The 24,518-nt window shown below is 40.9% G+C and overlaps 1 protein-coding gene across 1 annotated transcript in view; it reads left to right on the forward strand.

Moving 5' to 3' along the window:
* Positions 1 to 24,518, forward strand: part of ITIH5 (inter-alpha-trypsin inhibitor heavy chain 5) — an 85,452-nt gene that overhangs the window by 31,404 nt on the left and 29,530 nt on the right. Inside the window, exons 6-7 of the mRNA XM_023632266.2 lie at positions 12,341 to 12,510; positions 13,469 to 13,585. Coding sequence (XP_023488034.2) covers positions 12,341 to 12,510; positions 13,469 to 13,585 — 287 coding nt within the window. The remainder of the gene's footprint in view (positions 1 to 12,340; positions 12,511 to 13,468; positions 13,586 to 24,518) is intronic.

The following is a 24,518-nucleotide window of genomic DNA, read 5'->3' on the forward strand; positions in this document are numbered from 1 at the left end:
CCTGTGATTGCTTCAAGCCTGGTTATTTCACTCTCTCCGTGAAAATCTCAAACTTCCTGTTTGTTCCATGGCACCTAAATTACTATCCTTTCCACGATTCCAGTTTTGTTTTGGTTCTTTTTTGGCCAAAAATTTTCATTTGTGATGAGATTCTTTAAGACTAGGAGAAAGATAAAATAAGATGCCTTGCTGTTTTCTTCTCCTGCTTTATATCCTCTCAGGTTGGCTGTTCCCAATAGTAACCCAGAGGGACTAAGAAAAGAGTAAAAAGATTGAGTCCTTCCTCGGACTTGAATTAGAATTTATCCGGGTGAGGCCTACGCAGCTGTTTTTCTGGGTATGATGTTCAAAGAATTTATATGAGAAACTGAAAAATTTATGAGTGCTTTTAACATGTTTATTTGTAAAGCTAAATAGTAATGCTGAATGTTTTTTCTACAACTAAACGGGTATGGTACTATGACTTTCATCGTTTACCCTTTCTAGTCTTTGCTTTTTTAAAAAACAGCTTTATTCAAGTTTAGTTTACATGGCACAATATTTACTCATTTTAAGTGTACAATTCAATGATTTTGAGTACGTTTGCAGAGTTGCGCAACCGTCATCACAGTCCAATTTTAGAACATTTCTATCGCCCCAAAAAGATTCTTGTACATTCGCAGTCACTCCCCGTTCCCACCCCAGCCCCAGGCAACCGCTAATCCACTTTCTGTCTATAGATTACAGACAGCTGAATTTTTACAAACACCCCAGGTGATTCTGATGCTCGGTAAATGCTGGGAACTCTGGATTCCCCAGCAGAATTTAGGGACATTAACTACATCAGGATCTTGATCTACAGAAGCAGTTTTTAAATTAAACAAGGTTATTCCTTTAATCTCATGGGGCCCTTAGAATACTCTGACTTTTGACCCCTATTCAAGTGTACATCGTTCCTCTTTTTTACTAACACGTTTTTACTATGGGATACAGGCCAACACAGAGTGACTCACACAGTTGGTGGAAAATAACCTCTTCCCATATCCAGCTCCTTCTGCTCATCAACATGGAAACTTGAGATGGAAAAATACCAACAGGCCATTCCCACGGAGCTGGTACAGTCTTCCTGATAGTCTCAAGCTCATAAAACTGAGCATCCGTCTTATCTTGGAAAAGACAAACAAGATCGTTGAGTGCATTTTTGGTGTCCAAAGAGCTTCTCTACCTTCCTTCATTCTCACCAGAGCTTCCTGGACCTGTGGGACTTGTTCCCTCCTGCTCTTCTCTATTCCCAGCACCATGGTGAGAGAAGCTCCACTTTTCCAAGCCTGGCTTAGTGTCCACCTTCATCTTGGCTCTTTCACACAGCTCCATTGCCTGGCTCTGCGGGTCCTGAACTTTGGTGCACTTTAGAATCACCCAGGAAGCTTTTACAGGTCTACTGTCCAAGTCTCACTCATGCCAATTAGACCAGAATCGCTGGAGATGGAAACCAGGCGTCCATATTTTTAACGATCCTCTGGTGATTCCATTGTGTGGCAGGATCTGGGCTCTAGACCCTGACTTCTTGTTTTCAAGTGTTATTTGGCTTAGTTTCTACCCTTTGTTCCTACGACTCTTTTCCTGGGCAGCTGACTCTGTCTCCAAACCTCCCAGCTGGAGTTCCCAAGTAATCGCAACTCCTTGTCACTGTCAAAACTGACGGGCTCGTATGACGTCACCCCAATCTGACATTGAAAGGAAATTTTAGTTTCAGGAATGAGGAGACCTTTATAACTGTCTTCATGTTCTCCTGGTATCTGGTTCATCTTTGAGGGTGCTCCATCCTCAAGATAAAGAAGATCAGCTTGTGCTCTTAAAAAAATACATTCTAAAAAGACAGCCTACAGTGAGTCAGTATCCAGTAAGAGTCTGGTGTCCCGAATATATTAAGAACTCTTACAACTCAACCACAGAAAGACAAACAACCCAAAATTAAAATAGGGGCAAAGGACTTGAATAGACATTTCTCCTAAGCAGAGAGACAAATGGCTAATAAGCACATGAAAAGATATTCAAGACCGTTAGTCACTAGGGAAATGACAATCAGAACCACAATGAAGTGCCACTTCACACCCACTGGGGTGGCTATAATAATAACAACAACAATAAAAGAAACAAAAATGGAAAAAAGTTTTGGCAAAGATGTGGAGAAATTGGGACACTTGTATGTTGCTGGTGGGAATGTAAAATGGTGCAGCCATTGATGAAAACAGTTTGATGGTTCCTTAAAAAGTTAAACATAGAATTACCATATAGTAGAGAAATCACTAGCAATTGCTCTAAGTATATACGCAAAAGAATTAAAAACAGGTACTCAAATACTTGTATGTGAATGTTCATAACAGTATTCACAATAGCCCAAAGGTCCGAATGTCCATTAATCGATGAATGGATAAACAAACTGTGGTTATAGCCATACAATGGAATATTAGTCAGCCACCCAGAGAAATGAAGCATTGATACTTGCTGCAATATGGGTGGACCTTGAAAACGGTAGGCTAAGTGAAAGTAGCCAGACCAAAGGTCACATGTTGGATGATTCTACTCATGTGAAATGACCAGAATTGCTAAGTCCATAGAGACAGAAAGCAGATTGGTGATTGCCAGGGCCTGGGAGGGAAGGAGTGGGGAGTGGCTGCTTACTGGTTACAGAGTTTTTTGGGAGGGTGATGAAAGTGGTTTGGAACTGGAGAGAGGTGGTTGTTGCATAACGTTATGAATATACTCAACATCACTGAATTGTACACTTTAAAATGGTGAATTTTATGTTATGTGAATTTTGTCTCAAAAACATAAAATGAAAAAAAATTACAGTTTTGGTTGTCGGAATCCCACTGCCTCCCAGTGCTCTGGAAGTGATGCTTGCTGTGCTCTCCAGCTGTTAGCCATGCGTCCTTTACGTGCCCTGGAAAGCAGACAACAGGAGGAGGTGGAACTCAATTTATGGCTTGCTTTTTAATCATGTCACTCCTATGTGAGCTTCCTATAAAATTTTGACCTTCAAATAATCTTAAGAACCGAGGAAGCTTAATTAGAAAGAAGAGAACCACTCGAAATACAGTGTCATCACCCTTTGTGTTGGAAGATGAGGTTGTTGACACTGCAGAGATCTTTGAGAATAGGTTAATGACCAGCCACACGTTCTGCAAGATGTCACCTCTGAGCTGAGACTAGCACCATCTTGTATTTCAGTAGATGTCCAGGAAGGGGTTAATTGAATCTGTTTAAAAATCTCATTGAAGTTTTTCTTTGTTTGGTCGGTTCACCTTGTGACTCTGCCTTTTGGTGGGAAGGTTTTCCTAGGATTGTATTCTAGGCATCTAGTGTGGGGCCTGGCATAGACTGGGCGCCTACAAAGTATTTGTTAAATGAGTTAGGAATAAGTAACTGTTGGCGATGAAAATGCTATTAGGTTTTCAACACTTTCCTGGTTTAAGTTGGTTTTTTTTGCCAGATCTCGGGTGTCGCTCCCGTTTTGTTGTGAAAGAGGAATTGGGAGAGAATTCGGTCCCACCAGACTTTGGTTACAAAAATCTAGATCATTCCTTTGCCAGGATTGTCGAATAAAATACAGGATGCTCAGTTAAATTTGAATTTCTGGTAAACAGTATGGCCCATGCAATATCTGCCATGTACTTATACTAAAAAATTATTTGTTGTTTATCTGAAATTTAAATTTCACCGGGCATCCTGTCTTTCTATTTGCTAAATCTGGAAGCTTTGCCCTGTTAAAAGGCTGTTCTGTGACTGCTCATTCACCCCCAGTTCCAGTTCCCTGCTGCTGCATGTTCTCCCCCTGACCAGCCTCCACTCTGCAGCTGGAAGGGCATGGCCCTGTGTGGCCTCTGTACGTTTGCCAGGAAACAATCTGGTGTTACGGGAGGGTGTCCAGCATTGTTCAGTGCAGAAATTATTCAGGTATGAATCACTTGGCTCCGTAGTTGGTTTTGTTTTTAATGCCTGTATGAGAACTCACGTTATCTTGTTTCTTCTGACATCGGCTGTAATTTGGTCAGACCAGCTATGAACCGGATGGCTCAGAGAGACCCTGGAGGGTGGCCTTCTTACTTTGACTTGACCTTGGTCAGCAATGTACTCTTCTCTCTCAGACTTCCCTCTTTGTTTCCTTGTTTTTCCTGCTGTCTTAGTGTGTAAAGGGGGATGTTGTCCCAGGGTTATGGCACTGTCCACCATAGCTGAGGCTGAAACCAGACGTGGGGCCAGGGCACGTGACATGGCTTACCAAGAGCATCTGCCACACCCACCAAAATTCTTTCAGGATGAGACTCTAGTTCTGTGGAAGGCTCCTCTCTCCATCTCCCCAACTATGTGCTAAAGTGTTTAGTCATTTCCATGTTACACGTCCAACATGCTTGAGTTGTCACCATGTTCTTGGCACTGTGTGGGATGCCTGAAATCTGAAGATGTCTAAGGCATTCTCACTGCCTTTGAAGAACTAAGAGTTGACAATTTTTATAAACTTAAAAAAATTTTTTTAGTTACAGCAGAAAAGTACATTACGTAGAGTTTACCATCTTAACCATTTCTAGGTATATGGCTCAGTAGTGTTGAGTTCGTTCACATTGCTGTGAGGTAGAGCTCCAGAACTTTTGCCACTTCCCAAACTGACATGCTAAATACATCCATTCAATAGCAACTCCCCCCGGGCCCGCCAGCCCCTGGCAACCAACCTTATGTTTTCTGTCTCTATGAATTTGCCTACTTTAGATACCTCCTATAAGTGGAATCATACAGTATTTGTCTTTTTGTGACTGGCTTATTTTACTTAGCATCGTGTCCTCCAGGTTCGTTCAGGTTGTGGTATATGACAGGATTTCCCTCCTTTTTATGACTGAATAATATTCTATTAAGGTGGTCTGCTGGTTAAGATTCTGCGTTCTCGCTGCTGAGGCCTGGGTTCGTTTCTTGGTCAGGGAACCACACCACTCGTCCGTCAGTTGTCATACCATGACCAATGGGTGTTGCTGGGATGTTGAAAGCTCTGCCTCTTGTATTTCAAATACCATCAGGGTCACCCATGGTGGACAGGTTTCAGCAGAGCTTCCATTCTAAGACAGACTAGGAAGAAGGACCTGGCCACCCACTTCCAAAGAAATTGGCCATGAAAACCCTGTGAACAGCAGCGGAGCATTGTCTAACACAGCTCCAGAAGGTGAAAGGATGGCACAGAAGGGCCAGGCAGGGTTCTACTCGGTTGTCCACAGGGTTGCTGGGAGTCAGAATCCACTTGATGGCACTAACAACAACCAATATTCCATTGTATGTATAGACCACATTTTGTTTATCCTTTCATCTGTGATGGGCACTTGGGTTGCTTCCACCTCTTGGCTGTTGTGAATAGTGCTGCCATGCACATGGGTGTGCAAATATCGTTCAAGATCTTGCAAAGATCTTGCTTTCAGTTCTTTTGGGGATTTATCCGAAAGTGGGATTACTGGATCATATGGTAGTTCTATTTTAACAGAAATCTCTCAATCTTATCTTCCTTTGCTGCTCTGTGGCTGTTTTTGGTGGGCTTCCATTTGGTTCGTTTTCGAATACTTAGAACAGCTGGTATTTGAGGTCTCCAGTGGACACACAAAATGGTATCAGGAAGGGGTGATGCGTGTTTTCCGGGGTACCTGGTTTTAGAATGTGTGAGGTAGTTCTTGAAGTAGCTGTGCTTGTTTTCATGCATAGCTTCTCTGGGGAAGTCAATCAAATAGGGCAAACTAAGACTCAGTAATGTATTATTTTAGGAAGAAAGCATTGAGTAAACAGTGAAGAAAATTAGTTTTCTAAAAGGAATCTGGGCAAACACCACTTAACCATGAAATGATTGAATTGATTTGGAATCGTCAGCTGTAAATTCTGTATGATGCTATTTTCCAAAATACCAAATATCAATAGAGGCGAGAAAACCCCCTTCCAATAAGAAAACTATATATAAAAGGGAACTTATGAAGGTTTTCAACCAAATTCTTTCTCATCTTCATTGCCTCAGCTTTACCACTTTTTTTTCCTGAGGCTTAGCCAATGTATTTTTTAATTGAAGTATAATTGGCATACTAAATTATATTAGTTTCAGGTATATGACATAATTTGATATTTGTGTATACTGCAAAATATTCACCACAATAAGTCTAGTTAACATCCTTTATTGTACCTAGTTAAAAAAGTTTTTTCTGGTGATGATAATTTTAAGATCTACTCTCTTAGCAACTTCCAAATATGCAATACGGTGTTATTAACTGTAGTCGCCGTGCTGTACATTACATCCTCATCACTTTTTCTTTGAATACTCTGCCGATTTGCTTGAATTTTGTCTTTATTGCTACCATCAAAGGGAGTTGCGTAATTATTCACAGTATTTTTGACTGCCCTGTATTTAAGAAATGTCCCCATTAGAGCCCAGGTGAGCGGGTTACATAAACAAGCAGACTATTTAGCCTCTTTTCCAAGAGGAAAAGAGCAGGCCGTGTTTGTTTGGAAATCCTTTTGTGGAATCACCAGGTGTTGGCTGCTTTTCTCTGACAGTAGGCAAACCCAAGGCCCACAGGAAACAGAGGCCAGGAAATCCCTCCGTCCATTGACCCAAAGGGGCGTGGCTTCCAGCTGCGTCCTTGACTGTGGTTCTTTGCTCCTAATTCTTTTCACCTTGGACATTGTACATTGCAGTGGGCTTGCTTTTTTAGCCATGTGGTTGTCTAGGAGGAGAATGTTTATTTGTGAATAACATCCATGTTCCTGGACAAAACTAAGGATGTACCTTTTGTTCTCTTCACGCCACATGCAAGATATGTGAAGCGCTTTGCCATTGCAAGATAGAAGCAAAGGCAGGAATATTTACTAGCACTTGTGTGCGTGGGTCTTGACCTAAAGTAGACTCCTTGGAAAAACTGTGGAAAGCTACAGACCTTCTCTCCAGGAAAATAATGTACATGTGCACTTTCATGCAAAATTCTGAATATAATTTCAGGGGACTTTGGGAGTCTACCAATTCCTTTATACTTTATAAAGACTGTTCTTTATATAAACCTTCTTGAATTCCCTGTTATGAATGTTCATTATGAGATGCTTTTTCTTTTCCCCAAACAATGATTATCTGTTTTTACTGAGCTCTCAGTGGTATAGAGAAATCTGTTATTGCAAAATGTCAACTGTGTGTTATCACAGAGTATCTTTTTCTCACAACTTGCCTATCATCCTAGACAAAGAGTACAAGAAGCTAATAATGAAGGGGAAGAGGCTGGGGGCTGGTGTGTATTGAATGCCTCCTATGTGCCAGGCACCATGCTTGGTTCCTTATATGTGTGACATTACTTAATTCTGACAATGATTCTATGACTTGGATTTACTCCAGTTTAACAAATGTAGAACTGAGGTTCAGAGACATTACGTCAGTCATTATGAGTCTGTCAAACTCTAGAGCCTACTTTCTTTGGTATTACATGACTTCTAAAGACCTTCTTGCTCAAAAAAACCAGGGCTTAGACAGGGAGAGAGCATCCTAGGGACATCGGTGATGTGAGAAGCAGGGAAGAGTCCGTGGGTAGAGGAAGAGCCATCAGTGACTCCCACTGAGGCCTCACTGGAGGCCGTTGTGTGTCACTGAAGTCATCTTGCACAAGACCGCTGATACTTAAATTGAAACAAGACAGTGACTTTAGATGACTCTGCTTCTGCCAATTCAGAGCACTTACCAGGAGCATCCACTCCTACCCCTAACCAAGTGGGCATGAAGGAAAGAAAACCAAGAGAAGGAAAAGATATGAGTTCTCTTTAGAAAAGGAGGTCAGGTCCTCACTCTTTTGACCTGCTCCCCATGTCTTCCTTGCACTCTTCATGATCTTTTGAACACATCCCAGGACAGCTGAGGGCCCTGCTAGGAAAGCTCACTGTGCTTATGAACTATTTTGTGGAGGTCAGCAGTCTGAGCCTCAATTCACAGTAAGGAAAAGCTAAATGGTATTATTCTGCTTTGGGATGTTGGTCAGTAACTGTGTGGCAGCCTATAATAACCTCATTGATTAAAAGATTTTTTTTTCCTCCTCTAATAAATAGAGGATTTTATTTTCTAGAGATATTACTCTGGAATTTTTCCAGGCAAACTTTTTTGTGTGTGTGATAGGTAGTGGAAAATTCATTGGGTCACATTGACTGGTACTTAATGGGTGGACGTCAGCCTCAGGAGCTAGGCCCCTTGGTGAGTAACCATGTTGGGAATCAACCCACTCTTGGGCATATAAAATAAGCCCATTTAGAGAAATCTCATGAATTTTCATCATGAACCAGCAACGTCAGAGGTCAATAGGAAACCAAAATAATAATACACTATCCTTTCTCATGGCTTAAATCAAAGAGCCTAGTCAAACGAATTATGAAGAGAGAAATTATACTTTTTAGTCCTCAGTGCTTTCATTCAACCATGAATGGTATTGATTTAGGGTAGTTGTAAAGAGCGCTTCAATGAGAGAGATTTAAAACAAGAAAAAGTAGGTACGTGCTGACTATGAAGAGAGTCAAATCTAATGTAGAATTTTAAAGTTATAGATAACCTAGTGCCGCCTAGTCACATACAGCAAAGGCGCGTGACCATTGCCTCTCTGCAGGAACCAGAGTCACCTGGAAGCCTTGTTAAAATACAGATTTCTGGGTCCCACCTCCAGGGTTTCTGACTCAGAGTTTCCGGGGTGAGTCCAAGAGTTTGTATTTCTAGCAAGTTCCCAGGTGATGCTGAAGCTGCTGGTCCAAGCGCACGGGGCGAGAACTGCTCAGTAGCATCTGCGCAGGAGATTGATTCATCCTGGGTTCGCTGGAACGCCTCTGATGAGGTGAATTGTGAAAGCTGCCTCCGCCGTCAGGACATCTTTCTTAGAGCTTACCGATGCTGCACGGAATGTGCTTCCAGTAAGTCTGTCCGTCATCCTAACCCTGCCAGCTGGAATCACTCCGAAGACGCCTAATCCCCATAGAAATGCCGACACAAACGGACTTAGCCTAAGGAAAATAACAGATAGGGGTCCGTTCAGCAAATAATATGTCCCTTGCCAAGGAATGCTTGTTCAATCCGTTCTGCTATCCAACTCCCTATGAGTTTAAATTTTGTTAAAATTGGAATATACATAGAATAAAGTATGTAAATCTTATGTGTACAGCTTGATGAAGTTTTCCATATGTATACACCCATACAACTACTTCCAGGTCAAGACTTACATATTTTCACCACCCCCAAAAGATTCCCTTATACTCTTTGCAAGTCAGTGCTTACCCCCAAAGGTAACCACTATTCTACCTCAATTGCCATGGATAAGTTGTGCTTGCTCTTGAGCTCTGTATAAATGGAAGCTTAGAGAATACACTCTTTTATATCTTATGTTTTCACTCAAAATGACTGTGAGAGTCAACCATGTTGTAGATAGCAGAAGTTCTTTCCTTTTCGTTGCATACGGTATTGCATGCATTTCATTGCAAGTTTGATGTGTTGTATTATCTAGCATTTAATTCCTGGCCCCTCTTTGATTTTGTGTCTATTTAAGGTTCATAATAATATTAGCTAGCATGCCTACTTACCGTGAATCAGAATGGCGTTAAGTATATTACGTCACTTAGTCTTTCCAATAGTGTGACTTTGGTAGACCAGTAATCCATTTTACAAATGAGGTAACCAAGACTCAGTAACTTGCCCAGTGCCTTATAGATAATAAGGGGTAGAGCCCATATTGAATGCGGGTCCTTCTGACTCATTCATGATCCTGAGTTCCTAGTGAGTGGCTCTCATCATGCCCCTTCCTCTTGGTGCTTTACCAATACTCACCAACCAGAGGTTGACTCTAGAGAACATCAGTTCCCTTCTATTTTGAGGACCTTTCCATTTCCAGCCTCTTTTCCTTCCTCCTGTCTAATGGTTCTAAGCCATCATCAACCATGCTGGCGAACCGGAGGCTGGCACTTGTCAACATGCCATCAGGATTCTCCCAGCTTCTTCTTCAGATGAGCACATCTGTGGGGAGCATGTTATCTTTCATACAACTGTCTTACTACCAGAATGAACTTTCTTATTTGCTGGCTTTCTGGTCACTCCTGAAATTCCTGCCCTTGATAAGTGCAAATAATAGAATCAGGTCTGCCCTGTGCTTCCTGTTAAGGTGACACTTAAATTGTCTCTGAAAAAGAACTGTGTGTTCTGTTGAAGGAATTGGCTAAACTTCCTTTGACTTTAATGTCTAACAAACCCTTAACAGAAGGAAGTTTATTCTTAACTACAAATTACCTCGGGCAAATTAAGCCTCATTTCCTTTTTTATTTTGCTAATTAGGAATGGAAAATTGCTGGTCAGGTTACTCCATACTATCAACTTGAATAGATTTAAAAAGATAATCAAACGCTTCGAAGCAGTTTTAAGCCTGGCTTTGATTCAGTATCTGGATAAGAAGTCTTCACATATACAGATGCTTCCAAATTTGCCATTTTATTTCCATATTCTTCACGGTGCATGCAGATCTTAAAAATTGGATTTCTGTTGCTAAGAATGATGTTGTTTGAATTTATAAAGGTGGGTAGTCTGCGAAATTATTCTCTGTCCTAACAGAATATGAAGGTCAGGAGTAAAAACTGGGATGCGCTTTGCTTGATCTGTCATCTCACTAATTTTTCTTAAATCTCATAAAGTCCATTTGTCTGTTTATCTTGTAATTCTAATTTGTATCCTAAGATTCATGCTGGGGAAAGCTGTGGGAAATGTTTTTAAAAAAGGGCCATAAACTTTCTGGACAAGCAGTACCTTAGGACAGCCAAATGACTGATGGGGGAAAGGTGTTCTGTATGGAGGAATCCCAATGGAAGGAATGATAGAATTAGGAGCCATCCTTTTGTGCCTTTAGTGTAGTAGTGTATCTGGACAAACGTTATCAATAATTGATAAAACTGTTAAGTGAAAGATCGATGAGGAACTTTATAATGGGTGATCAGATTGACAATACCGGAACCCACCATCAATCTTACTACAACTGAAAGTAGACTAGTAGATATTAGGTACCTTCTGATGTGATAAAGTAGTGAGTACTCAGCATCACCTATGAAGTGTTCTTGTCAATAGCGTTGGACCAGAGTCTAGCCAAGCCTCCAGCTCTACCTACCAGAACACCACGAGCTGCAGGGGATGGAGCTGTGCTTCTCAACCTTCACTGGATATTAGACTCCATGGAGAATTTAAAAAGTCCTGATGCACAGGCTGTGTCCCAGACCAATTAAATGAGCTCTTGGCCTGGGCATCGGTATTTTTTCTAGCTCCCCCAAATGTTACAGTGCAAGCCAAGGTTGGAAACCAGGGGAATAGAGGAGCAAGTTAAAACACAGGATAAAAAAACAATCAGGAAATACAGAATGGGAGGAACTCTGTAGGACCAATAACTAGTGTTTACAACACATATATGCTGCATATATGACACTTGTAGATTAAAAGAGACTTAAGAAACATAAACCAGATGTAATGTGAGGACTTCATTTTCATCCTGATTCGCACAAATCAACTCTTCCAAGACGTCTTCTAAAGTATTGGGAAAATTTAAATACACATTGAGTGTTTGACAATAATAAGGCATTGAGCATTAATTTTGTTACTTGTGGTAATGCTAAAAAAAAAAGGGTCTTATAGTCAGAGATGTATATTGAAGTATTTATGGATGAAATATGATGTCTAGGGTTTGTTTTAAAATCCTCTAGCAAAAAATGATGAGGGCATGTATAAACACAGACACAAAAGATTAGTAAAACTTGATAATTGTTAAATTTGGGTGATGGGTACATAAGGTTCATTTTATTATTCTCTTGACTTTTATGTGTTTGAAAAATTCTCACAAAAGTTTAGGGGCTGGCCCCGTGGCCGAGTGGTTAAGTTTGCGCACTCCGCTGTAGGCGGCCCAGTGTTTCCTTGGTTCGAATCCTGGGCGCGGACATGGCACTGCTCATCAAACCACGCTGAGGCAGCGTCCCACATGCCACAACTAGAAGGACCCACAATGAAGAATATACAACTGTGTACTGGGGGGCTTTGGGAAGAAAAAGGAAAAAAGTAAAATCTTTAAAAAAAAAATTCTCACAAAAGTTTAAAAAGGAGACATAAAGGAGAAATATGTGATAACCTATCTCGCGCATTGTGATGTATTATCAGTACGAAGTCTAGGAAGTTCTTCTGGAATACACAAACCTGATCTAAAGTAAAATCTAACGCTCTGTGTCTATGCAAAACAGTTCTTATTTCTATTCAGAAAAATATTTATATATTCACTTACTAATCATGTTTATGTCTCGTTTGCAGATGATTCTGGGCCACCTCCTTCTACGGTTGTCAACCAAAATGAAACTTTTGCCCAAGTCATTTTTAAGCCTACTGTGGTCCAACAAGCCAAGATTGCCCAGAATGGCATTTTGGGAGATTTCATCCTTAGATATGATGTCAACAGGGACAAGAGCATTGGGGACATCCAGGTAATGGGTTTGTTGTTGCTATTTCATGTTAGTTGCTTGATTCTTTTCATTAGACTCCGAACTAGGGATTCCAAAGCTTACCTATGGGAGAGAGAACTTCCTGATTCCTAGGAAATTTGTTTTAACCCAAAATATGTCTCCATGGAGACTAGTGGTGTTCCCGTGCTGGAGGCTGAGGGTGTCTAGTTCCTGCTTCAGTCATCTGGAGAGCAAATGAAATCTAGAATAGAATTTTCCCTGTGGTGTTTTAGATGAAGTGACAATTTTAGTACATCTTCAATTTTGGTTGAGAGACTGGTCCATGGCTCATTGCCCTTTGGGTTTTCTTGCCTCAGAGACAGGGTGGGAGTATTGAAATGTGTTAGTGTACATCCAGAATGTAGACAGTCTTGATGTCTCAACTTGTGAGATGCTTGGTAAAAACCAGATGATGGAGGAAGCAGGATTCTCAAGTGGCAGAGGTTAGACAGGGTAGATTAGTCAACGTAGTCACAATGTTTATTTTTTGAGGAAGATTAGCCCTGAGCTCACATCTACTGCCAATCCTCCTCTTTTTGCTGAGGAAGACTGGCCCTGAGCAAACATCCGTGCCCATCTTCCTCTACTTTATTTATGGGTCGCCCACCACAGCATGGCTTGATAAGCAGCATGTCGGTCCGCACCGAGCATCCAAACTGGCGAACCCCGGCCCGCCAAAGTGGAACATGCAAACTTAACCGCTGTGCCACTGGGCCAGCCCCCATAGTCACATTTTTAAGGGACAATTTTATCCTTATACAGATTGAGTTTCTATTGGTTCTCTTGGAGGGATCAGGACCGTGGGTACTTTTGCTCTTGGTATGGAGTCTGACCCCAGAATCTGTTTCATGCTGTCTCTGACGTTTAGAAGTTCCGTAAACATCCATTTTAGTTCTGTATTCTGGGTGCTGCCGTTTTTGCTTTCTTTTCCCACCACCAGGTTCTGAATGGCTATTTCGTGCACTACTTTGCCCCGAAAGACCTTCCTCCTTTACCCAAGAACGTGGTATTTGTGCTTGACAGCAGTGCCTCCATGGTGGGAACCAAACTCCGGCAGGTGAGTGGGCGCCAGCCGCCCATTTCTTCCTCTCTGACTTTTCCTGGGACTCTGGTGTTCTCTGTGTGTTAAATTCGGTTGATGCCAAAGGTCTGCTTTACCATCCAGTTGTCCCCCCTACAGAGAACGTTCCTGAATTGGTTCAGTTAAGCCATTGACTAGACTGTCATTTCCACATGGGGGTTTTAAGAGAGCGGAGGGACATGCTATAGAAACAGCTTGAAATAAAAGGGACTGTCAGAGTGGATAAAGTGAGTGAGACAGGAATACATGGAGAGGGCCACTCAACGGCACAACTGTCGATGGAGTAACTCTGTTCAGTAATGATGTCCTTCGAGAGCAAAAAATAGAATCATCGGCAGCCCCCTTGGCCTTCCTTTAAAACAAAGGACTTGTATCTCAATAGCTCAGGAGTGATATTCTCGCGGTATTTAGGATGAATCTTGGAATTCTAGGGCTGCGAGGGACATTAAGGGGACATGTAGTCTAGGTTGAAAAATTAAATTATCCTGAAAATACAACTATTCACATTTCTTGACAAACTCCTGGAAAAGCTATTCATTATCTTACTTGGGTATTATAAATATCAGAATTTTGCATTTATAATGTATTTCCAACTCACATAACAGGAAGAAAGAGCTACTGGCCGCCAGACCAACTGATCGCTCTGCTTTCCTCAAAAACTTAGATCTCTTAGCTGCTCTTTTTTTATTTCATTATCATTTTTGTCAATTAATACTAAATATGTGGTTTAATGAGTTAAATAATCTCTCAAACCTTGTAAGAGCCCTCTGTCCCACCCGGTTCCACTCTTAGATCCCACTCCACATGCATTTGAAACTAATTCTCGTGGTTAAACTATTAGAAATATTTTCTCTCAGTTATTACTTTGTAAATGCTTTCTTTGGCCATTTATATTTTAAAAATTGTGTAGTGTAACATGTTGATCTTTTCTTCCTGGCATCTGATTTTCCTCCACCCCAAAATAGTAAAAGAATATATTTCAAAATGTGACGTGAGGATTGGGTTTAACTGTTTTCTTTCAGAGGATAGCCAAATATAATTTTAACTAGTACAAGGGGAGGATGACCTCACCCTGTAGGTCAGTTCTCGTAGTTCTTTAAGATCGCATTCCCGTACAGAGTTCAGCCTGCCGACTCCTCCATTTTTAATGCTTTTCCTTCCTTTCACATCTTGACCTTCCATCTGGGATGACATTTTTTTGCCTGAAGAACACTCATTGGTATCTTTTTATGGGTCTGCTGGTAAAGAATTCTCTCAGTTTTTGTTTGTCTGAAAATGATTTATTTCCTTCTCATTCTTTAAGGATATTTTTACTGGATATGGAATTCTAGGTTGGCAGCCATTTTCTCTCAGTCCATTGAAGGGAGATTCCATTGTCTTCTGGGTTCCATTGTTGCTGTTGATAAGTCCACAATATTTTAAACTGTTGTTCCTCTAAAGGTAATGTGTTACTGTCCAGTGATTTTAAGATTTTCCTCTTTGTCTTCAGTTTTCTTTAGTTTTAATATGATGGTTCTAGGTATGGATTTCTTCTTACTTTTTCTACCTGAGGTTTGTAAGACTTCATGAATTTGTGGGTTCATGGGAAAATCCTCATGCATTATCTATGAAATTGCTTCAGCTCAGTTTTCCTTCTGGGATTCCAATGTTAGATTTTCTCTACATATATATATATATATACTTCTATTTATTCAACTTTTGCCTTTCTATGCTTCATTCCAAACCTATCTTCCAATTCACAAGTTCTCTCTTCAGGTCTTATCTGCTGTTAAACTCATTTATTGAGTTATTTCAGTTGTATTTTTTAGTTCTAGAGTTTCATTTAGTTCTTTTTCATATCTGCTCTGTCACTTTTTAGAATGTTCAGTTATTTTACAAAGTTTTTAATAATGTTGTTTATTTTCTCAAGCACAGTAAACATAGCTATTTCAAACTCAGTATTTGATCATTCCAAACTCTCGAGCCCCTTAGGAGCTGTTTTTATTGTTTTCTATCTTCTCTCCTTGTGTGACTGGTTGTCTTTGATTACATGATGGGCATTATATTAAAAAAAATTGTTTGTAGAAATAATCTGAGGTCTGGGATGATGATATATGCCTCCAGAGAAAGTTTTGGTTTGTTTCTGTCAGGTACCTGGGGGAATTACAATCTGGGATCATTTTAGTCCATTTTCACTGCTTGAGATTTTTCTGGGCAGCTCAGACGGCTTGAAGCTAGATTGCAGTTTTTCCAAGAGCTGGTTTATTTCTGTTTTGCACAAAGTATAGAGGGTTTATCACCGCACCTATCCTTGGTGGGCTCTAAACTTCAATTTTCAGTCCCCTAAGCTACTAAAGTGATGCTCAGCCTCTCAGATATGTCTTTGGCCTTGACACACATTCCTTAGACAAAAGTGATCCCAAATGCTGAGCCCACCTCTTTAAATTTTTGTGGTGTTGACATCTAGTATCCAGCCACCAAAGTCACAAAATCAACTTAGCCAACACATGGAATTTAAGAACTTGGAGTATATAGAGCAAAGAACTTTACAGAGTATTTAAATAGGAAAGGCAGTGAGCCTTCTCAAAGACCAACAAATAATCAACACCACAAAAGAATGCTTCACTTATGTGTGAATAAAACTTTGGGAAATGGTACCCATAAGGAAAATCTACAGGTAATGTGTACTCAACCTTCCCACTGAGAATAACTGAAAAAGCTAAACAAAATGCATATTTTCTTAAATCTCGAGAGTGTCAGAGAGTTAACAAAATAGTGAGAAAAAAGATCTGGAAGAAGATAAAATGTCATGGCTCCTTGTGAGACAACTATTGGCCACAGAATACAGTGTTAACTAGGTCTTGCATCTGACAGTGTGATAATTCCCATTTGGAGTTCAAATCAATGAACAATTACTGAGTAGGTGCCATTTGCTAGGTTTCCCTGTGTTATGTCATTAAATTCCTGTGTACCTATGAATCTTCAGATTTTCTCTTTTTTACTTTAAGACATAAGTTTCATGAGGGCAGGGTTTGGGTTTCTTCTGAAAAACTGTAACTTGATGAAGATATTGATGATTAAAGTTACTGCATCCAATCTGAATTTGTGTTACCATCAGATATTTTGCATTTTGATATTTTTACTTACCATTATATTATGAATATATATAATGTTATTAAATATTCTCTAAAAACTTGATTTTAAGGGCTGCAGAGCAGCTCTATTAGATAAAAACTTTTTTGAGAATGGGAGTGTTCTACACCTGTGCTATCCAATATGGTAGCCACTAGTCACGTGGCTGTTGAGTGCTTGAATTGTGGCTAATGCGACTGAAGAACTGAATTTTTAATTTTATTTAATCTTAATAAATTTAAATTTAAATACTCCATGTGGCTAGTGGTTACCATATTGGACAGTGCAGCTGAAGAACATTTACTCCCTCCACCACCCATAAGGGACTTTTATTTCCACTTTTTGCTTTATAAACAGCATTGGGATGACAGTCTTCATGTGGAAAGCCTTGACCGCATGCCCAATCATTTTCTTTAGTTACGTTCTTAGAAGTGGGGCACAGAATACCAACTCATTTGTGGTTTTTGATGCACATTACAAACACATTTTCTAGAAAGACTGTCCCAAATTGTAACATTTAAAACTGTTACCAGAGTAAGAATTCCAAATGGATTAAGCAGTTAAAAGTAATCAATGAACCACACTCCAAAACATGTAAGAAAATATAGGTGCGTATTTAACTAGTTTTCAACTAGGGAAAGACTTTGTAAGCCTAAAAGCAATGACAGTAATTACAAAGGAAAAAAACTCAGTAACTTGAGTTTTATAAAATTATTAAACTTTCACTTTAAATAAAACAGAATAAAAGTAAACAAAAGACTGGGAAAAATTTACGTAGCAAAAAGACGTTTATCTTTATTATATAAAGTGCTATAGAAAGAGCAACAGGAGTATGTCTTTATAAAGAGCTATGCCAGATCAATAAAATTAATCCTGTATAAGAAAATGGGCAAAGAATGTGAAACGGTTTACAACAAAGAAATAAGAAGATTCAATACGAGTAAAAGAAAAAGAGTCAAATGTACTAGTAACTACAGAAATGCAAATGAAAAATGCTATTTTTATCTTCATCATGTCAAACTTTAAATAACGTAACTTGCTTATAATGACCATTTTTACAGTGTGCATTTATAGAACTCAACAAAATTATAATCTTTAAATTATTTCCCAATAAATATTGAGACGCCAAAATGGTAAAATGTATGATCATTTCTACTGCATCATCACACAAAGGCCTTCGGTCACCCAAAGGCTGCAGCAGCGTGAAGGACCCAAACCTTCAGGTGCCTGAGTCTCTTCCGGGTTTAGCTTCAAACCCAGTCCATTCCAGTACACGAGGGTCTTCTTCCACTTCTGATGGGAGAACCATCAAGACTCTTCCTACCAAATATCCCCCAGAAAGAGAAATTCTGCCCCAAACTGTACAGGGAAAACCTATGAACTAAATCAGGGTCTCGTAGACTTACCTTTGATGATAAAATAATTTGGGCATTTCTTAGAAATATAGCACGGAACATTTTCAACATGCTAGGCATTATGCTAGAGGTACTACATGAATTATTTGATGGAGGATATTTCATCTTTATGACAACTTGGTTGTCAAACCCATTTTATTGATGGATAAACTGAGGCTTTGCAAAGGTAGATAACAAGCTAGTACATGGCAGAGCCAGGCTTCAAAGCCTGGTCTGACTCTGCAGCCCGTGGATCCAACCATGATGCTCTGTGGGTCTCTGCTCTCGTGTGCAATGATAGAAACGTGAATGGATACAAAGTGGGTGCAGTTTGCCGTTTCAAGGCCCTATTGAGAAGGCTGCATTTCAGGAGGGATTTCCTTGCATTGGGCAAGAGCAATGTAATGCTAGATGGATAGGTAACTCCGCTTGTTATTCTCCCTCTTCCTTCATTACTGGATATTAAAACCCCTTTCTTTGCTAGGCATTGAAAGCCTGGCATGCACTCTGCTGGCTTCCAAGCTACAGCGTGGCCTCTTTCCAAGAGAACCACCCTACACCAGCCAAACACATGTCAGAGCCTCTAGGCAACTTCTAAAGCTCATCGCTGCCTTGAGTGGTTTTGAAAACTGCGGATCATTTTAGCAGCTCTCAGCTTCTCTAAGGCCACAGCCATGAGTGAAAAGCTTAGCTGGCTCTTCATAGTGTCTTGCACACAATATCATGTCCACTGGTGAAACGGAAAATCACCCCCAAGCACAGGGCTTTCCTGATGTGTCAGCGGGCTTGGCAACATCCAACATTCATCACTGATCCACTCAAATTCTGTGAAGAATCATTCACTGTTAGGCTGGATGTTCTTGGCTCCCTTCATCTTTGATGGGCCTGAGATCCTTCAGTGTATTTGTCACAATGTAGGGCACATAGTTGGTATTTAATAATTACTTGAACAATTGATTTATACAGATCATTTAATCTTAAAATGTATACTCAGGAAAGTGTGTGTCAGTACTGGGAGTTCCTGAAGCTGTGTGCATCTGGCATTTTCTGGCTCTGGTCCTAATCCCAGTGGGAATGTGAGCCTGGAAGCCAGGACTTAACTAGCTTGGAAACAGCTACAGAACCTCCCGCGGGTTGCTGGCACATGGCTTGGCTCTGTTTTCTCTCTCACCTGCTTTTGTTGACGAATGTGTCGAGTGATGGCTCTGGTGCTAGGTTGGGCAAGATTTCTGTCTCCCAATTTGAGCTTGTAAAACTTCTCTGTGAGAGGGGGAGCTGAGAGGAGCCACAAAAACCCGTGATCAGGGTTAGACATTTTTTATTTTTGTGAGTTGCATGCTTAAAGCATTGGCACTGGTGAACATACCTGTCCTTGAGAACATTAGGGATAATATATGTCTATTAAATACATTTTCCTTTGACCAACGTCTACACCTTCTTCTCTTTCTTTTCCCTAGTCTCTATAATTAGATCTACTGCTATCATCTTCATATTTAGGAGCTTGGCCAAGAGACTCTTTTTGGCAACCAAGCAGTACTAACATATCATTTGCCAGATGCTTTTCATGCTACAACTTTCACAAATTCCTCCCCATCATCCGTGCCATTCCATGCCCATCCTGGATTCCCATGGAGCTTTTGGAAGGTTGATTTCCTATCCATTTAATTCAGTCAACAGTTTTAGAGGATAAAGAACAAGCGTGATGTTTCTTATCTGTAATTGCCAAATTAAAGGGTGGGGAAATGTGAACTAATGAATTGGCGAATGGACATCTGAATGTCACTTTTGCTTCATCCACTGGCTTACTTCACGCTCCAGGACATCAGTTTCTTCCTCACTGGCCAAAACTCGGCTTCCAGGAACTATTTGGGCATTTTGTGTGCAAACTTATAGGCAAATAGTCTGTAAGCTCCATGGATTTGCGGATCACGTTGTTTTTGATCATTAAAGTACACATTCCTAGGTCCCAGCACAGTTCTTGACACGTGATTGGCAATGATTTTTGCTGAAAAGCGTACGGAGCACATGAACATTAAATGTAGCATGCATTTTTAAGGCACAGTAGCTACCGTTGAGTTACCAGTACATACCAAACATTCTAAGTGTTTTACACACATTTTTTCATGTACTCTTTCAGCAATCCAATGAAATAGACATGGTTACGCCCATTTAAAAATCAGAGTGTGATGGGCAGGAAGATGGTATAACTACACCGAATACACAAGTTATAAAAAAGAGAAGTTGGGAGGCAAGCCCCGTCTACCCTACTCTAGAGCTGTTTACCCTAACATCCTTCACTGTACTGTTAGAGGTAGACCATAAGGTAGCTGCAGACCACCTCTTAAGCTTTCGGGCTCTACCTGTTCTTATGCCAAGTGACGTGATGTGGAACGCTGCCCATCTCAAGTGAGGGCACACAGATGTCATCTGCCCTGAGAGGCTTCAGCCAACAGCATGGTGTGTGTGACACACTAATGGAGTTGTTCTACTCTGATGCATAGAATTAATTACTAGAACTTTATTTAACTTTAAGCACGTCTTGGGCATGTACAGAGATGCAGACTTCTTTCTCTTTCACCATTTGGAATAGACAGGCTGAGTGCAAGCATGGAGACAGCACAGGGGTAGAGCGAGGAAAAGGCGGGTGACTGTGAGGTCCAATGATGGCGGTTGGTACACTCATTCTAGCCATCCTCTTCAAGATGGGTGGATCTGCCACATTTTGAAAAGGAGGATGCTGGGAAGACAGGATATGGAGCAAGTAGCTTTAAGTGATGAGGATCAATGGCAGACAGTCCGAGGTTCACTGAGCAGCCTGGAAGAATGCTCCACAGGGCCAGCAGAACCCAGAAGGGCCTCAGGGGAACTGTGCCCTGTTAGGAAGCGAGAGCTCCCTGAAGAAATGAAGGCGCTCAGAAGAAGAGGGATGCAGCCACACCAAATGAGATCCTGGCTAAGAAATTTGGAGGGCCTCCGGAGGTAGGCCATCATACAAATAAAAATGGACAATATAAGGTTTGGATCCTCGTGCATTACCTTTTCAGCCCACAGGCCTTGTAAGCAGCTGAAAGCATGGCTCCAGACAATAACAGAAATCTCTGGCTTCTCCCTTTCTGGTTTTCTAGAAAAGGGGCCAGCAAATTTTCTTAGTAAAAGGACAGATAGTAAATATCTTAAGTTTTGCAGACTAGATGGTCTCTGTCGTAGCTACCGCACTCTGCTGTTGTAGCACAAAGGTAGCCATCGGGAATAGGCAAAGAAATGGGCATGTTGTCTTCAGGCAAAACTATATCAATTAAAAACAGGCAGCCGTCTGGATTTGGCCCCCAGGCCGTAGTTTGCTGACCCTGGTCTAGAGCGATGACTCATTGGCATATGGCTCGAGATCATTCAGTTGATGGTATTTATTCTCGTCTACTGAGCTGCTCTTGTCCAATCTTTGCCACCAGCAGATGCGCATTTCAGAAATACGTTACAAAACAGAGATCTGGGCCTTGGGGCAGTGAACAGAAGGCAGTGGAGAAAACTGGGGTTTTTTGACTCTGGTTCAGAATATGAGGAAATAAATGATGGACAGAGGGCAAAATATTTTTTCCCCCAGGCCACCAATGAAAATTTGGAGTTTTTTGTTTCAAAAAAAAAGAATTTGCTCTTCAACAATGATAATATACATAATTTTAAATAAATTGGAAGCACTCATTTAAAAACAAATTTGTTGAGGCAGTTAAGATTTACCCAGATGAAGTCATGTTTAAAAAGTCTTGGGAATCTGAGTGAAGGCGGTATGTGGCTATCATACAAAGAGTAAATTAACAATATAGAGCTTCGCACACTCCTGCATCATTTGTTCAGGTTACCGGCCTTGTTGTCAGCATCTGAAAGCATGGTCCTAGAATAACCCAAAAGCCTAGCTTCCCTTCATGGCATCCTAATTTTGCACTCAAGTCTCTCCAGTCCAGATTGACAGACTTTCTCTGGAAATGGCTACGTAAGGAAACTTTTGCTGCAAGTAACAATGAGATAAACTCTGTAAATCAAAGAGGATTAAATGAGATAACAAATGAGGACGTGCTTATCAGCCTGTCAGGAAGCTTTGTTACTCCCAGGATTGCATAACCCTGGCTGGCTGATTGAAACTACAACTGGGTAAAATTCCTAAGAGCTGCTGGCTGATATCACAGCCACTCCCTCCTCTTGTTCTGGACCCCTGACTCTCCCCCAAGATGCCATCTGGGCTTTGACTCCAGACTTCAGATTCTCAAAGAACAAAGTAAATATTGGTTATATGCCGTGGGAGAGGTACTAGGCCTCAAGGCTATGAGGATAAATAAGATAGAGTCTTCTCTCTCAAGAAGTCCAGGGGAAAAGAGAAGTCATGTGAAAATTGTATGCAACATTCTCCTTAAATCACAAATATATGTAAGGGCCAGTCATGGCGCAATGGGGATGCTGATCACTTCTTTCTAAGGGTGGAGTAGAGGATGATGTGAATCGTTCTCAGAGGAGGGATAGTTGAGTGAGTCTTAAAGGTCTTTTAGTAGTTAGTTGAGTGGGTGAGATGAGAAGGGAGAGAGGATCCAAGAAGAGAGACAGATGGATAGTGTGTGAAAAACATGGAGGCAAGAGAAAACGTATATACAAGAGAAGCATCATGTTTAAGTCACTTTAATTAAGGACCTTAGAATTTTGCTGCAGAAAAGAAACGTGGAACAATCTCATGTTAATTAAATCCGTCATGTCACGTAGATGGTGGGAAGAGTTTTAGGGAAGGAAAAGAGTGTGGGGTAGTCAAGAAAAGATTAGTGATGCAGGTGACTTAGTCCTTGAAGATGGGATGCAAGTTTCTTGGCAGGAAAGGAGGGAGTGCATTCTCGGTTGGGGAAAAACATGGAGAAAGGCATGAAACAAGAGCTAATATGTTGTATCTGGAAGATTCTGGCAATATTTTGGATTAGCTCCCTTGAAAACCATCCTGATAAGAACATTTAGAGAGGCAGGTAAATTGTAACCAGTCTTTCAAGTGCATAGCTGAGCTCGTAAACAAGCAAAGAACACCCAAGATTCTAGACAGGAGAACTGAGGAGCAAAGTGGTGAGCACTGGAGTTAAATGATGCTTTCTCCAGGTGAGTTGCCAGTATCTGTGTCCTAGGGCCTGAGGTTTAATGCCCACATGGAAGGGGGATGAGAGCCTGCGCCCTCAGAGGTGGGGAGGTGAGCCTGAGACCATTGCATAACCTGGTTCTTTTGAAGGACCTCACCATTAGTGAAATAATGGGCAGAAAAAAACTCCTGCCTTCTCTACTCTGGACCCTCTAGCTTCCCAGACTCAATCTCCTAGTGCAAATGAGATGACAAGAAAAAGTAACCGAGAACCCTCCCCAACCCCCAACAGTTGAGTTCACCTGGTTTTATAAGCTCTTTCCTCCTACAAAAAAAATCTCACCTGCTGGTCCATGGCGTCTTCAAGAGTATGGGAAGATGGAAGGAGACAGGGATATCATGCCTTCCTCACTGAGGGAGGGTGACTCCACTACCTCTAATGAATTTCTTGTATATACAATCTACATGTGCTGACATGCTGTGTTTACTTTGTACATAAATGGTCCACTATCTCATATTTAGCATGACTTTTTCACAGCCTCTGCATATCTTTCTCTTATGTTCTTGATGTTTGCCAAGGCACATCCCTGGGAGAGTAGCATGAGTGGCACAGCGTGGACCTAACCCAAGGAAACAGAAATCATGAGAACTCATATACAAGGGAAAGTTGAATGGGTTAAGGGCAGTCAGAGAGTCAGACACCAAAAAATCTGTAGAATGAAACAGTCAAGGCTCCAGAATCCAAACATGAAATTGGGCAATATAAACTTCAGAATTTAGACGAGGCACTGGGGACCGAGAACTCACTCATGTTAGCCAATAGTTGTGTCAGAGCAATGCATGGAGGACATAAATTACAAAGGAGGGCCGTGAACTTAAGTGAACTTCTCTTGGTCAGCATCCTCTTATTTACTTCCGGTTAGAGCAGGAAGCCATACCTGTGGATGACCCCCCGGGGCCTACAGATAGATGCGGTAAGGCTATGTGCTTGGCCAGAGAGGCATGGGATCGACAATGAGGGTAGTGAAAAAATAATCTGTTTGGAGTCTTGGGCTATTTACACATCAAGCATGAAAAATGGATATGCCTAAGACATCATAATGATCCAAAGAAATTTTATTGGCAAAGAGCTCTATAGAAAAAATGTACGATGACATTATTGGGTGTTTGATAATTTGTCAAAGCAAAGTCAAAACGTTAGATAATGAATCTTAACATTAGCCAGAGCTTTAACACGAGAAAGGGTTTGCTTCTCAAGTTAGCATAATGTTATCCAAACACAAAGATTAGTGAAATTTAGTTA

This window comes from Equus caballus, chromosome 29, assembly GCF_041296265.1.
Source record: "Equus caballus isolate H_3958 breed thoroughbred chromosome 29, TB-T2T, whole genome shotgun sequence".
Taxonomy (NCBI): Eukaryota; Metazoa; Chordata; class Mammalia; order Perissodactyla; family Equidae; genus Equus; species Equus caballus.